The sequence below is a fragment of the Idiotropiscis lumnitzeri genome, chromosome 6 (genome assembly GCF_059441095.1).
Source record: "Idiotropiscis lumnitzeri isolate Australia: NSW breed Sydney's pygmy pipehorse chromosome 6, RoL_Ilum_1.0, whole genome shotgun sequence".
Lineage (NCBI taxonomy): Eukaryota > Metazoa > Chordata > Actinopteri > Syngnathiformes > Syngnathidae > Idiotropiscis > Idiotropiscis lumnitzeri.
Genome location: NC_142396.1, coordinates 12096787 through 12109688, shown reverse-complemented (window position 1 = coordinate 12109688; position 12902 = coordinate 12096787). Strand labels below are relative to the sequence as shown.

General features: G+C 39.8%; 1 protein-coding gene across 1 annotated transcript in view; it reads left to right on the top strand.

Moving 5' to 3' along the window:
- Positions 1-12902, top strand: part of LOC148335270 (copine-8-like) — a 35938-nt gene that overhangs the window by 7152 nt on the left and 15884 nt on the right. Inside the window, exons 2-8 of the mRNA XM_088298834.1 lie at positions 595-635; positions 4217-4263; positions 5883-5986; positions 8097-8136; positions 10324-10400; positions 11015-11078; positions 12758-12861. Of these exons, the coding sequence (XP_088154960.1) occupies positions 595-635; positions 4217-4263; positions 5883-5986; positions 8097-8136; positions 10324-10400; positions 11015-11078; positions 12758-12861 (477 nt within the window). The remainder of the gene's footprint in view (positions 1-594; positions 636-4216; positions 4264-5882; positions 5987-8096; positions 8137-10323; positions 10401-11014; positions 11079-12757; positions 12862-12902) is intronic.

Here is a 12902-nt window from a genome sequence, read left to right as displayed (position 1 = left end):
TTTTGAAATTTGGGAGGAAACCCACACAGGCACATGGAGAGTAAGTTCCACACAGAAAAGTATCTGAAATCGAACTCATGACCTCCACACTTTGAGGTGGACGTGCTAACCAGTCGACCGCCGTATCAGTACCCTATTTTTTTCAAATTGTGTGATGGCAGAACCCTTTTGGTTTTCTATGTGACACAACACTTTGGGTTTCCCTCCAAGCTCGTCTTTAATTGATTTCCTCAGTTCAGAGCAGCTGCTCGGCGTCGGGTGTTCCTCATCCTCCTTGTCTTCATCCTCCTCCTCCTCATCGTCCTAACCCATCGGTCCCGCAGAGCCAAGATGGCGGCGTCATGTAAATTTGATGGCGCTGAGGGAAAGCAAAAAGAGAGAGAAAACAGGCTGCCTACGCCTGAAATATTTAATAAGCTCCACTTTATGTTGCATTCTGGAGTCTCTTTAATTCTTCTTGCCTCAGTGGCGACCAATCAAAGGCCGGCGGTCAGAAAGGAGTCTTTGTTTGTTTGTTGGCGTTTGCTGAGGATGCTTAATTAAGATGCTTTTCAATTAGCGCTAATGTTTGTCTCTTGTTTTCTTGCTCTTTAGAAATCTGCTGGACCGAGACACCTTCTCCAAATCGGATCCTAGTAAGATGCAAGCGCATGCACGTGCACACACACGCACACACACACACGCACGCACACGCACACGCGCATACACCCCCCCATTTAAATGTCTCCACATAAGATCCTTGGCCGACTGGCATACCTAATTCATGTAGTTCCCTTAAAATAAATATGGACACAACATTGTGGAGTGACCGCTTGACAGGCTACTGGAACTTTAACCATCAAGATGCAGTCTTTGCATAATCTAAGAAAATTTACATAAGGTAGTTCCCTGGAACACAAACATGGATGCACGCGACATAGTGAAATGACCTTTTCAATCGACCGGAATGTTAATTATCAGCAAACATGCATAATCTACACTTTGTGTAAGATTTGAGGCAGACTGGGTGGAAAAAGGAATATGTGAGTCAACCCCAATCTAAAGATATAAGTAAAAACAACTCGCTTTGCTTGCTTTGTTGTGCTCACTAGCATTATCGCCAAAAATGTCAATAATTTACATTTGACAGTTTTCCATTTTAAATGACTGTTTTAGCCTCCACCAAAACACAAAGTGTGTTTTTTACAGAGTGGATGCGCACGACATTGTGGAGTGACTTCTCGTCAGATTGTACTTAAATGCCATTTAGGATGTTGTCTCCTCATAATGTGAGAGCTGACACTGACTGGGCTGGACAAATAAGTCACGGAACATAAAATGAATGCGCACAAAATTGTGGCGCGATTGTCGGAGTCTGCATGAACACTAACACTTATTGAAGCCATTTCCACATGATCTAAAAATACTTCCTGAACTCGTAAATCGTGTAGTTCCCTAAAACATAAACACACAACATCGTGGAGCAACCACATGTCAAAGTCTACTGGAACCCAAATTGTAGTTAACACCATGAATCCATAACATTACCTCTGATGCAAATGCTCGAACTCACATTATTGACACAATTGACAATTTAAGGCCAACTGAGTCGAATTCATCAATTGCATACTATAGCTCTCTGGGACTCAAACAGACGCGCACAGCATAGTGGAGAGACCAAGTCAACTCTTGTAGCGTTTTCTTTTTATGTACAGTGTTGCATGTTCCTATTTGATGTTGCATTGTGGATGTTGGGGTCTCATCTGGTTGCATATGCGCCGTCGTCCTTTAATCCAACATGAAACATCAGAATACACGTGCTATCTGTATTGCTATGTGTTTACATGTGTGCGCGTGCGTGAAATCACCACGCTTCAAACTTAATTATGGCACTCAAATATAATTTGTCCAAACGGTCCAAAAGGTCTGTCCGAAAAGTTCCAGGTGTGGCACCAAGCTGTTTTTCAATCCCAAACTATGAATTGTCCCCTTTAACAAGGGCCAGACAACTGAAACGTAATGTTAGTCCATTTTTATTATTAGAAGAAATAATTCCAAGCATCAATCCTCACGAGGGTTTCGGTTGTACTGGAGCCCGGGCCATCCCATTGAACAAAATAAAAAGCGACCGTGACATCATTCCTATTGGACTTTGGGGATATTTCCTTTCCCATAGCCCCCATTTCATCCCGCCCAGTTTACTCAACACACCACGCACACGTGTGCGTATATAAGAGGGGCAATATGCACAAACAGTGGAATTTCATCCGGCTTTATAAGCTAATATGAATATGGTACGCCAGTGTGCGCCCAAGGCCCTGAATATGTGGCCGTGCATGTATGCGTGTGTGTGTGTGTGTGTGTGCTGAGGCGCTCTAATGCTGTGTGACTGTGGCCAGTGACTGTCAGCATAGCAGAGACATGGACGCAGCACAAGTGCCTCCTTGTATAAACGTTGGCCCCGGCAAGGATGCTCATCCTTCCTCCTCCTCTCTCGCTTCCCCAAAAAGAGGAACCTTGACTTACAAATTGAATTTGTTCTGAGACCAAAGTCGTAAAAGGAAACACTCTGATCTTTCCATCCAAAAATCAATTAGCACAATGTCTTAAACAGCATTTAACATTCCAGTAAACTGCAGAGGTCACTCCACAATGTTGTGTGCCCCTCATGTTTATGTTCTAGCAATTTATTTGTTCCACCCAGTCTGCGTCAGATCTTTCATTATGTCATCAAGACGCCGTGAATGATGATTAGTCTTCCGTTTGACTGGCAGTTAGACCACATGTCTTATTTGTTCTGCTTAGGCTCAGATCTTATTAGTGACAATTAGCATTACAAGTGACTGACTAGTTCACTCCACAATGTTGTGTGCGTTCATGTTTCTTTCCTGGAGAGCCATGCTTTTTAATTCATACGCAAAGTCTTCCTCTGATATGATTAGTGAGGTTTGATACCACTTTTTTTCAAGACTGATACTAGTTTGAGTATTCATTTTTGAGTACTCACTGACACAAATACCAAGTATAGATACCACTCGTACTTTTGTTAAATTAATAAGAGTTGGTACTTATATTAATAACAGTTGGTACTTTTGAGTAAAGCCCTTTCTGTATTTGTGGCACACTTGATGAATGAATTCATCATATTTCTTTATTTTGAACGTGTAAAAATGACGATAAATGTTCGACAAAACTGATAAAAATTAAAGTAGCATTAAGTAAAATTAAAGCAAAATTGTTTTGTACTTGTTCAAAATGGAGTTTGTAGAAGGAGGAGTAGGAAGAAATAAAGCAAATGATTTGCAAATGAGTCAGAAAGTTCAAAGAACTGCAACTTTACGACACATGGAGCATCAACACATTCAGAGTATCGAAGTCAAGCGTGGGCAAACTACGGCCCGGGGGCCACATGCGGCCCGTTAAACGTTTTAATCCGGCCCGTCTAACTTGAAAAAAATTAAATGAATAAACCGTGTTAATATTTTGTTTTCTAAATACTGTGTTTTTTCAAAGACATATATTGTTGTAACGCTTTTGTTCACTTTCATTTAAAATTAGATGTTTTTTTTATCTCCGATGAGGTGAGGTTACCAAAACACTCCTTCCATCCTCTCCTGGTCCGCCCCTTTTGTCAAATTTTAGAACCCATTTTGGCCCGCCAATCAAAAAGTTTGCCCACCCCTGAATTCTAAGTAATGATCGCAATCTGTTCTCAAACCTTCTTCTCTATGACATCATTTCCTCGCACTTGGTGAGACGAGCACATCTCCAGTACGTTAGTGGTAGCGGCGGTGGCGCGAATGCTAATGAAATGTCACTTTAGTGCCGGATGATCGCCTCGCTCTGCCTTTCCACCAGCACTCTGTCTTAACGGGGAGGTTAAAAAAAAAAAAAAACACGGAGACTCCCCCCTAGGGACGGGAAACGCTCACATGTCAATAATATCGACCGTCCTCACTCGATAAGGAGGACATTCCGCTGCACTCTAACCTCGTTTTTCCTCTCCCACCTACGCAAACAACAACCTTGCCCCCCCTTTCATCGTTTCTCCCTCCATCCTCCCCCCACTGACATATCATCACGCTGCAAGGCAAACTTCTAGTGACATTTAATTAGGGAGTTTTCCCGCCACAACGGCGTCCGGGGGAAAACAAGCTCTCAGCTCGTCAGCATGAAGTTGTCACTGTTGAAATGTTCTGTTGCAAGTCTTCTCTCCATTTCGTCCTTCTCTCCGCAGTCTGTGTGCTGTACACGCAGGGGATAGCAAACAGGGAATGGAGAGAGGTGAGTCACAAATGGCATTTTTTTGCTCTAAAATGGTGGCGGCTGACGGTTTTGAGACGCTGACAATAGGAACAAGACTGTTGTTTTCACAGTTTTTATGCCACAAGAGGATGAAATGTTTCTTGTGGTGTTTTCTTGTCAACAAATGTTTTATGCATCACATACGGGAAGGCTCCCAAATGCCAGCGAGCAGGTTAACGCGCTGCTTTGATGCCGTCTAATGGGCAAAGTCCGTATTAGTGTAATTGCATCCCAGTGGGATGCGTTGGCGTTACAGTCGCTGGCTACTGGATTGACTTTCACTCAAAACACGTGTTTAGTACAATGCTGGAGATAAAATTGTTTTAGATTTTTATAAATCTTTTTTTTTTTTTTAAACATGTTTGTATTATGTGTTTGGAATATTTTTTGTTTTCTTTTTTATTTGTTAAATTTTAAAATTAAAACAGAAATTAAGGGGTTTTTTTTCATTAAAAATTGTTACGTTCCCTGTTACAGGTTTTTTAACCCCCCAAATCTAAACAGGATTTTTTTTTTGCCTTATTTCTTTCTAATTTTAATTGAAAGGGGAAGTTAAGTAAAAAATGTTCCTTTGTTCTTTATACGTTTTATGCACCCTCACTAGGACATCATGATTAGTGTTGTATTTGTGGAATATCAATTAAGCAGCAAAATTCACCTGTTTTTATTCATTTTAATGCGCGGCCATTTTGCCTCGTTTTATGGGTTCGACATGAGTCGTTCATAAGATGACCCCTTAGGCACTGTGACGTCATTTTCAGTCCACAGCAAATGGCAATACAACGCAAAATGGCCGGGCCCTGAGATGGATGAAAATGGCTGGCTTTTGCTGCTTAATTCATATTCCTCAAATGCAACATTATTCAGAATTCCCTAGTGGGACAACCTAGAACATATTATTGAAATGAACATTTTTGTCTTGATTTCCCCTTTAATTTTGTGATTATAATTTTATGATTTATTTGTTAAATTCATCATAAATCTATTGAAAAATAGTGCAATTTCTTAACATTTTTATTTTGTTTTTCTAAACCCCCCCAAATATAAATTACTTTTTTTTTTTTAAATTCTCACTTTTTTATTTTTAGTTTATATATTTATTTGTATATTTTATTTTGTTATTCATTTTGTAGTTCTTTTTTTTTAATTGTGTTATTTTCATTCCATTAATCATGTTGATGGTTTCTTAAAAACATAAAAAGTAAAAAATCGCAAATATTTTCCTGCGGTTTTGGTGTCCAGACAAGGGATGTGTATTTACAAAATTCACATTTTGTATAGCTATTTTTTTATTTGTTTAATATTTAACAGTTTGATGATGTAATCTTCATTAAAATATCAAATTTTTTGAAACATGATAAGAAGTGCCTTGAATAATGGATGTTTTTTAAATTGACTGTTGTTTTAAGACTTCAATTTTGAATTGTTTATTTGTAATCATTATTATTTCAGACACACAAAGTGCTCTTAGTTGGAACCACTTTCTGTCACAATTAGCATCTGAGCATCCAATTTGCAGTGTGCCACTGTATTTAGCAGTTTTGTCTATTTGCATATGTGATACAATATGCAATATATTTGTCTTTTTTGTCCAACAGTTTGGCAGGACCGAAGTAATCGACAATACGCTCAACCCTGACTTTGTGCGCAAATTCGTCTTGGATTATTTCTTTGAGGAGAGGCAGAATCTACGTTTTGACCTGTGAGTTAACCATTGATTCGTGTGTGTGTGTGTGTGTGTCTGCGAGTGGGGGTGTGAGTGCGTGTGTGTGCACTGCTCTCCATGCATTGGAGCAAAGCTAAGCGTGAAATATTCATGCAGTGTGCGGGAGGGAGATGTACGTTATTCCGCCTTTTAAATAAAAGACACATTTTCTTGTCACATTTTTTTTTTCCGAGGAGCATTCTCATTCTGCTTGGTTGCTCTCGGAAGAGGAAAAATAAGTCAATTTGTCTTGAAGGCGTTTTGTGTAGACGGTGATGGGAATGCCGAGGTGTCCATCACGAGGAACACATCTTGTGGAGGAGATGGCACACTTCAAGCTCCACTCATCATTGTCGTTAGTTTCATCATGACAAAACTCAATGAACCAAATATATGGTAGGCGGAAATGAATTCTCAATAGTTTTTTTTTTTCATGTGGCGTAAACCTTTTTAAATATATATTTTTTGATTGTAACCATGCCGCGACCCTTGTGAGGAGAAGCGGTACCGATAATGGATGGAATTGTAACCATCCTCTGTCTATGCATAAAAGCCACCAGAAAAACATTGAAAGTTTAACAAAGTAAACACAAAACAAAATTGAATTGAACTCATATTTTACAAATTTAAACATTAAAATGCTAGAAATCAAACAAATAAAAAACATGGCAAATACAATTTTCAAAATTAATCACTTAATGAGTATTCATTTGTATTTTTGTTGTTGTTTTATGTTATTTTCCCGAATATTTAGAGTATGAATGAGCAGTGGGACTCATCAAAGATATTGAATAAACGTGTATTCCGCACACCAGTATACTGGTCCTATAGGACAGTTTTAGTGTACTAACAGGACAGCTACCGTATTTTCCGCACCGTAAAACCGTTACTTTTTTCCTAGATTTTGAACCATGCGGCTAAGACAAAGGTGCACCTTTTCTGTGGATTTTTCTTTCGCCGGTGGGGACACTCTATAGTTCAGAAAATGCGCTAAATAAATCTCGAACAACTATTTTTTTTAACATAGAAAACTGCGGTTTACAGTCTGGTGCGGCCTGTATATCGTTTTAATTTTTTTTTTTTTTTCAGAAAGAATTACTGCGGTTTAAATATGGGTGCGCCATTAACAGCAAGAAATTAGGGATTACTGTCCTGGTACATGGATTTGAATGACCATCGCAAGGATATGAAATAAATGCTTAAACAGCTTTGTGTATGCCATTGCGTTGTTTTGCTACCGCTTTTGTGTGTCGGTAAACGCCACCGCCCCCTGATAAGAAAACAGACAGCATAGGAAGCGGAATCCTTTCTGGCGCGGTGCCGAGTGATGTCATCCACAAATTTGTGCTCACGAGGTGCCGCGGGATATCTGCGTATGTGTGAGAGCATGGTCGAATCAACATACATCCATCATGTTGTTGTTTTTAATGCCTCCCTTCCCTTCACTCTTCTCTCTCTCTCTCTCTCTCTCGCTCTCGCTCTCGCTCTCTCTCTCTCTCTCGTGCACACGCACAAGCGCACACACACACACGTGCGCGCATACTTGTCGGTGTGTCTCATTATGAAACGGGATCACATGAATGATTCATGAGGCGTCCAAAGTGACAGAGGCGAATAGAACGCATAAAGCGCACCTGTGCCTTGTGCCGCCAGCACACGCTCAGTCACACGCACGCGCGCACACACACGCACAAGCGCACTAGTATGTTTGTTTTCATGTCTCGCGTATGGAAATAAAATTTAAGTTAAACACTGTAGTTATTTTCCCCCAAAAGAGAAATTCAGCCCCAAAGGGTAATTTCACTTAAACGTGAAATTTGGTAGGCATGTCTTTTACGAATAGACCCACAAAAAAGTCTGCAGAAACCGTGCCCGAAAAGACACAAGAAGGCAGCCATTTTGGTTTCAAATGGTCATTTGAGGCTCATTTGGGCCATTTCCAGGTGACATTTTGCGACCAAAATTGGCTCACATATACGAGACCGATGGGCCATGTCAAATTGTGAAACATTTGAGTTTTAAACTTTGTGTGTGGGGGGGGGGCATTATCAAAATCCAATTGGAATGGTTGTATATAAACTTTGTTGTTGCACTCTTCTCTGCTCAGATACGACTTGGACTGCAAGAGTGACAATCTCTCCAAACATGTGAGTTTGTCTGTTTATTTCATTCACGTCTAATCTCATGTCTGTTCTATTAAAATAATAATTACAAATATATGCTTTAGATTGGATGGTGACAATCAAATGAAAAAAATGATGATTGAATTGTGTTATTCATTGGACAGTAACCATAAAACAAAATGATGCAAATCTTGGACACGCATGCTTTCTATTGGATGGTCACGATATCCCAAATTTGGAGACACAGCACATGCGTTTTATCGGATAGTTACGATAAAATGGGAAAAAGAAAAAACTGTTGACAGATGCATTTTATTTACAAGAATAAACTGCAAGTTTAGGAGATACTGTACATGCTTTTATCACCCTCACCTATTCATTCCTGTCCAAATAGAATCCCCGCTTCCACACCCTCACGCCTCCTCCTCATCATCTTTGTGGCCGAGAGTGCTAACCTCTCAGCCCCTTCCACATATTTTACCACCCATAATGCCCCGGGGCTCCATTTGAGCGCTGCATGAAGGCCGAGGATGCTTGGATGCGTCCTGTCATCGCTGTGGATGTGTGGGATTGCAGATCGGGCTCGTGGCCCCATTGTCCACAAACGTGCCCCTATCCAGTTGCCTGGCTATAAATAACACTATCGTCAAAAAAACAAACAAACAAAAAAAATCATGTTTTTCATCAGAGATGACAAGTACAGTATCTCAGTTATTCCAGCCCATATGCTTTAATCACGTACCTTGTGCAGATATGGCTGCAGGGTACGCGTGTGCTGACAGAACATACACTAATTTGCAATTAAGAGCTCTTATTTTCTCTTTTGTCCTACCATATAGCAACACTACTTCAATCTCATTTATTTTGCAAAGTAATGCTGAAATGCTCATGAGATGTCCAGCATTAGGTCATGTCATTGCTTTTTGAACAAAAGCCAGTTTTGCCGCTTTTTTTACTTGTTTCTGGGAGTGGACTAGCATTTCGCGATTGTTGGCCGGAGTCCTCGTACTTCCAAATTCAGCACTTTTCAGGCCCTAGAACCTAAAAATGTCATTTTTGTCCAACCATTAACATTGCATCATTAAAGAGCGCGAACTGTTTTCAATACTTGAGATTGTTTTGTAATATGTCATTAACAACCACACGTGTGGACTAACCAATTGTAATTTTTCGTGGAAAAAAAATACAATTCGCTTGTGCAAAATTATGACATAACACAATTCAGCCTGATGCCAGCAATTTGGACACACATTTTTTTTTACATTTGCACTATGGCTGTAAAAAAAATAATTCATGAACTCATGCATTTTCTCCAGGCATTGAAATAAAAGGGAAAAAAATACTCAATTCGGCCATACAGTCGACCCCTGCTATTCACGAGGGATGGAGACCCGGCAGGCTCGTGCATTGCGAAAATCCATGCATAATTGACACCCGTTGAATTATTTTATTTCATGAATAAATTTTTTTTTAAATCATAGATTTTAAGATTTGATTTTTGTCAGCCAGCAAAAACCCACAAGGTGCGTAGTGGATACATTGTGGTCATTTTCGGCCGTGCATTTGTCGTTGAATCTGATTTCCAGCGAGCCCCTCTTGGAAAGGTCGCAGCTTTTTGTCATGTTTCTTAGTCGTCAAGAGGAGGAGGACCTTGCTGTGTTGTGGCTCCGTTCTAGCCAGCGTCTTTGGAGCAGAGTTGTGCCTGCGGGACGTGAACACGCGTTGTGTGTGTGCGTGTGTATATATCATTGCACACACTTGTTGTTGTTGTTGTCGCTACTGAAGCCAATCCTCTTGTGGAGGCCCCCCAGAAATGAACAAGGACACTACGAATGGTCCACCTCATGTCAAAACTAGCACGCCGCATTCAAAAGAGCTGGGAATTTCAAGGCTTTAGACAAGAGAAAATACATTAAAGCACCAAACTAAATTCCATCCATCCATTTTTTTCTTTAGCAGCCGGAGCTGGACTGCCAGTCAATGTCAGGGCATGTTGTTTTTTGGAAACACATCTTGATACATGGTAATGAATCAATTAACGTGAGCATGCTTCGATTGAAAAGTAGTCAAACAATACCACAAATGAAAAAAAACACATGAACAGTGTGAAGGTCTTGACTGGACTAATTTTTAACATGATATATTTGTATGTAAATTATAAGATTTTGGTGGCGTAACATGTTTTTTTTTTTGTTGGTTTTATTTGCCCAGGACTTCTTAGGCCAAGCCTTTTGCACGCTGGGCGAGATCGTGGGCTCGCTGGGAAGCCGTCTGGAGAAAGCTTTGATGTGAGTTGGAAAACAACATGGACTGTACAATACTGGAACCTTTTACTTGTATTAATGGTCTTTCACATGTATAGCGCTTTGCTAACTATTACGGCCTTCACTTATAACTTTAATTTGTGAATAAGCTCACGAATCAATTGGCACATATTCCAAATAAATTTCATCACAATTGTTTCTATTTTCATTAAAGAAGAATAGAAGTGTATTGTATAAAACAAAATAAAAGGGATAGTGATGATTTAAACTCTTTTTATTAAGCGTAACGACCACTGCAGGTTGTCAGTGTGCCAGCTATTGCCTCTAGCACAGTAACGTGAAATTACTTTTCTCAGACAGCTTGTTGCAGTCTGCTAAGATTCCAATGTCAAATTGCTCTTTACCATTTCGCCAGCCATTTGATATATTCTATGCTATTGTCAACAAATGACAAAAAAACATCTGACAGCCATGTAAGCTAGCTAGCCAGCTAAGATCTGCTAGCATGCTAAACTAATGCCAACTCAGCTGTCTAATATCTACTCCCATGAGATGATATTGATCCACTTTTCAGAAAAACAAAGGAACAAAAAAGTGTCTTGTGACGCTAAGCTAAGCTACGGTGTGTTGCGTTGCAGGGGTATTCCTGGGAAGAAATGCGGAACGTTGATTGTGAGAGCCGAGGAATTGAGCAACTGTCGGGTGAGACAAACGAACGTCTTACACTGTAAATTTCATACAGTACATTTTACTCTAAAAAGACTACATTTGGTCCCAGTATTAAAAATACATTTTTCGAGTAACATTGACAGTAAATCTCTCCAACCATTATCCAATCGGCTTCTCCTCGCGAGTGTTTCCTCTCCTAGCTGTGTAACATCCTGGACTGGTTGCCAGCTAATCGCAGTCTCAGAGTAAATTTTACGCTGAATATTTCACTCTCAAAGTTTACTATGACCTAATATAGTTTTTTTTAAGAGTTAAATGTACTTTATGAAATTTAATGTAGATGTCTCCTAAATGCACCACACAGTTTTTGTTTGTAGACACTTGAAACGCAATCAACCTGCTTGTCTTAAACGCTCCAGAGAGAAAGTGTTTGTCACTTGACCCCGTGACGTACAAATGTCTGACATGTTGTAAACACACCTCAATAGGAGATGATTTATTATTCAATATGTTATAATCAATATGTTTATTAATCCAGATGTGCCTTTACTTAAATGTCCTTTGTGTCCTAAATGCACCAAACTGTTTAGGTTTGTTAGTCAGGAGACGCTATGACACACAAACATCCTACCTCATACGTGACCTCAATGCACGACACGGAGTCTTTGTCAGAAGATGCCACAGCACAGAAATGTCCTGTGTCCCAAACACGCCACACAGAAAGGGTATCTCAATAGACACAATGACACAAAAACATTCTATTTGCCCTGAATGCATGGCACCGCTAGGTTTTGACACGCAAACGTCCTTCATGTTCTAAATGCAGCACAGAGATAGTTTGTTTGTCAGTAGGCCCTCCCAACGGGACTAAAATTAGAAGGCGAGTGTCCAAAAGTGGACTTTCTAAAAATAGCCCCTCACTGCTGCTTCTGCCACATACAGCACAAGAAGAAATGATGAAGTCAGCATGTATAGTGTTTCTTTATTGGGAATATTCAGCTTCTCTTCGACATTCTGTTACAGTATGTTATAGATGCATTCAACAATGACGCTGTAATGGCATCCACAGCAGCTACAGTAATTCCCTATGTTCTAGTTGGTTGCTAGTTGCCTTGGTAACAAGAGTCTGTGAATTTTGGCCTCAGGTGCGATTTTTTTAATAATTTATATTGTGAATATTTATGGGTTTAAAAAAGTACGTTGTTGAACAATCATGTTTAGTGGTGTTATATATCAATAGTTAAGATCAGAACTAATAAAATCATGAGGAAAAAAAAAATGTTCATTGAATACTCAGGAATGTGATCTATATAATCAAATTATTGAAAAGCAATTCTAATTTGTTCTTGTAAAATGTTAACAAATCCCTGTTATTTAAATGTATCCAAAAAAGCAATATTTACAATTTTTATCATTCAAAATAATTTTACAACATTATCCTTTAAAATAAATGGCTTTCAGATGATTGGGGAAAATACACTGAAAAAAAATACCCATGTGCATGCGGCAAAAACTCTTCCTGGCCTTCACTGCCAACCCAGGCTTGACCTAAACCCTTCCTGGCAAACAAAGTTTGTCTCTCAGTCGAGAGAGCGAGAGAGAGTCAGGTCTCTTCCTTGTCTCCTCACAACATCCCATCATACAAGTACTTTGTTACCATGGCAGCCATCACACTGTTTGTGTGTGCGTGCGCATGTGTGTGATGTTGGCAGGAGTCGGTCATGCTGCAGTTCTGCGGTAACAAATTGGACAAGAAGGATTTCTTTGGCAAGTCGGACCCTTTCCTCGTCTTCTACCGCAGTAATGAAGACGGATCGTGAGTTGACAAGATGCTGTTCGCCTCCACTGTTGTTCATC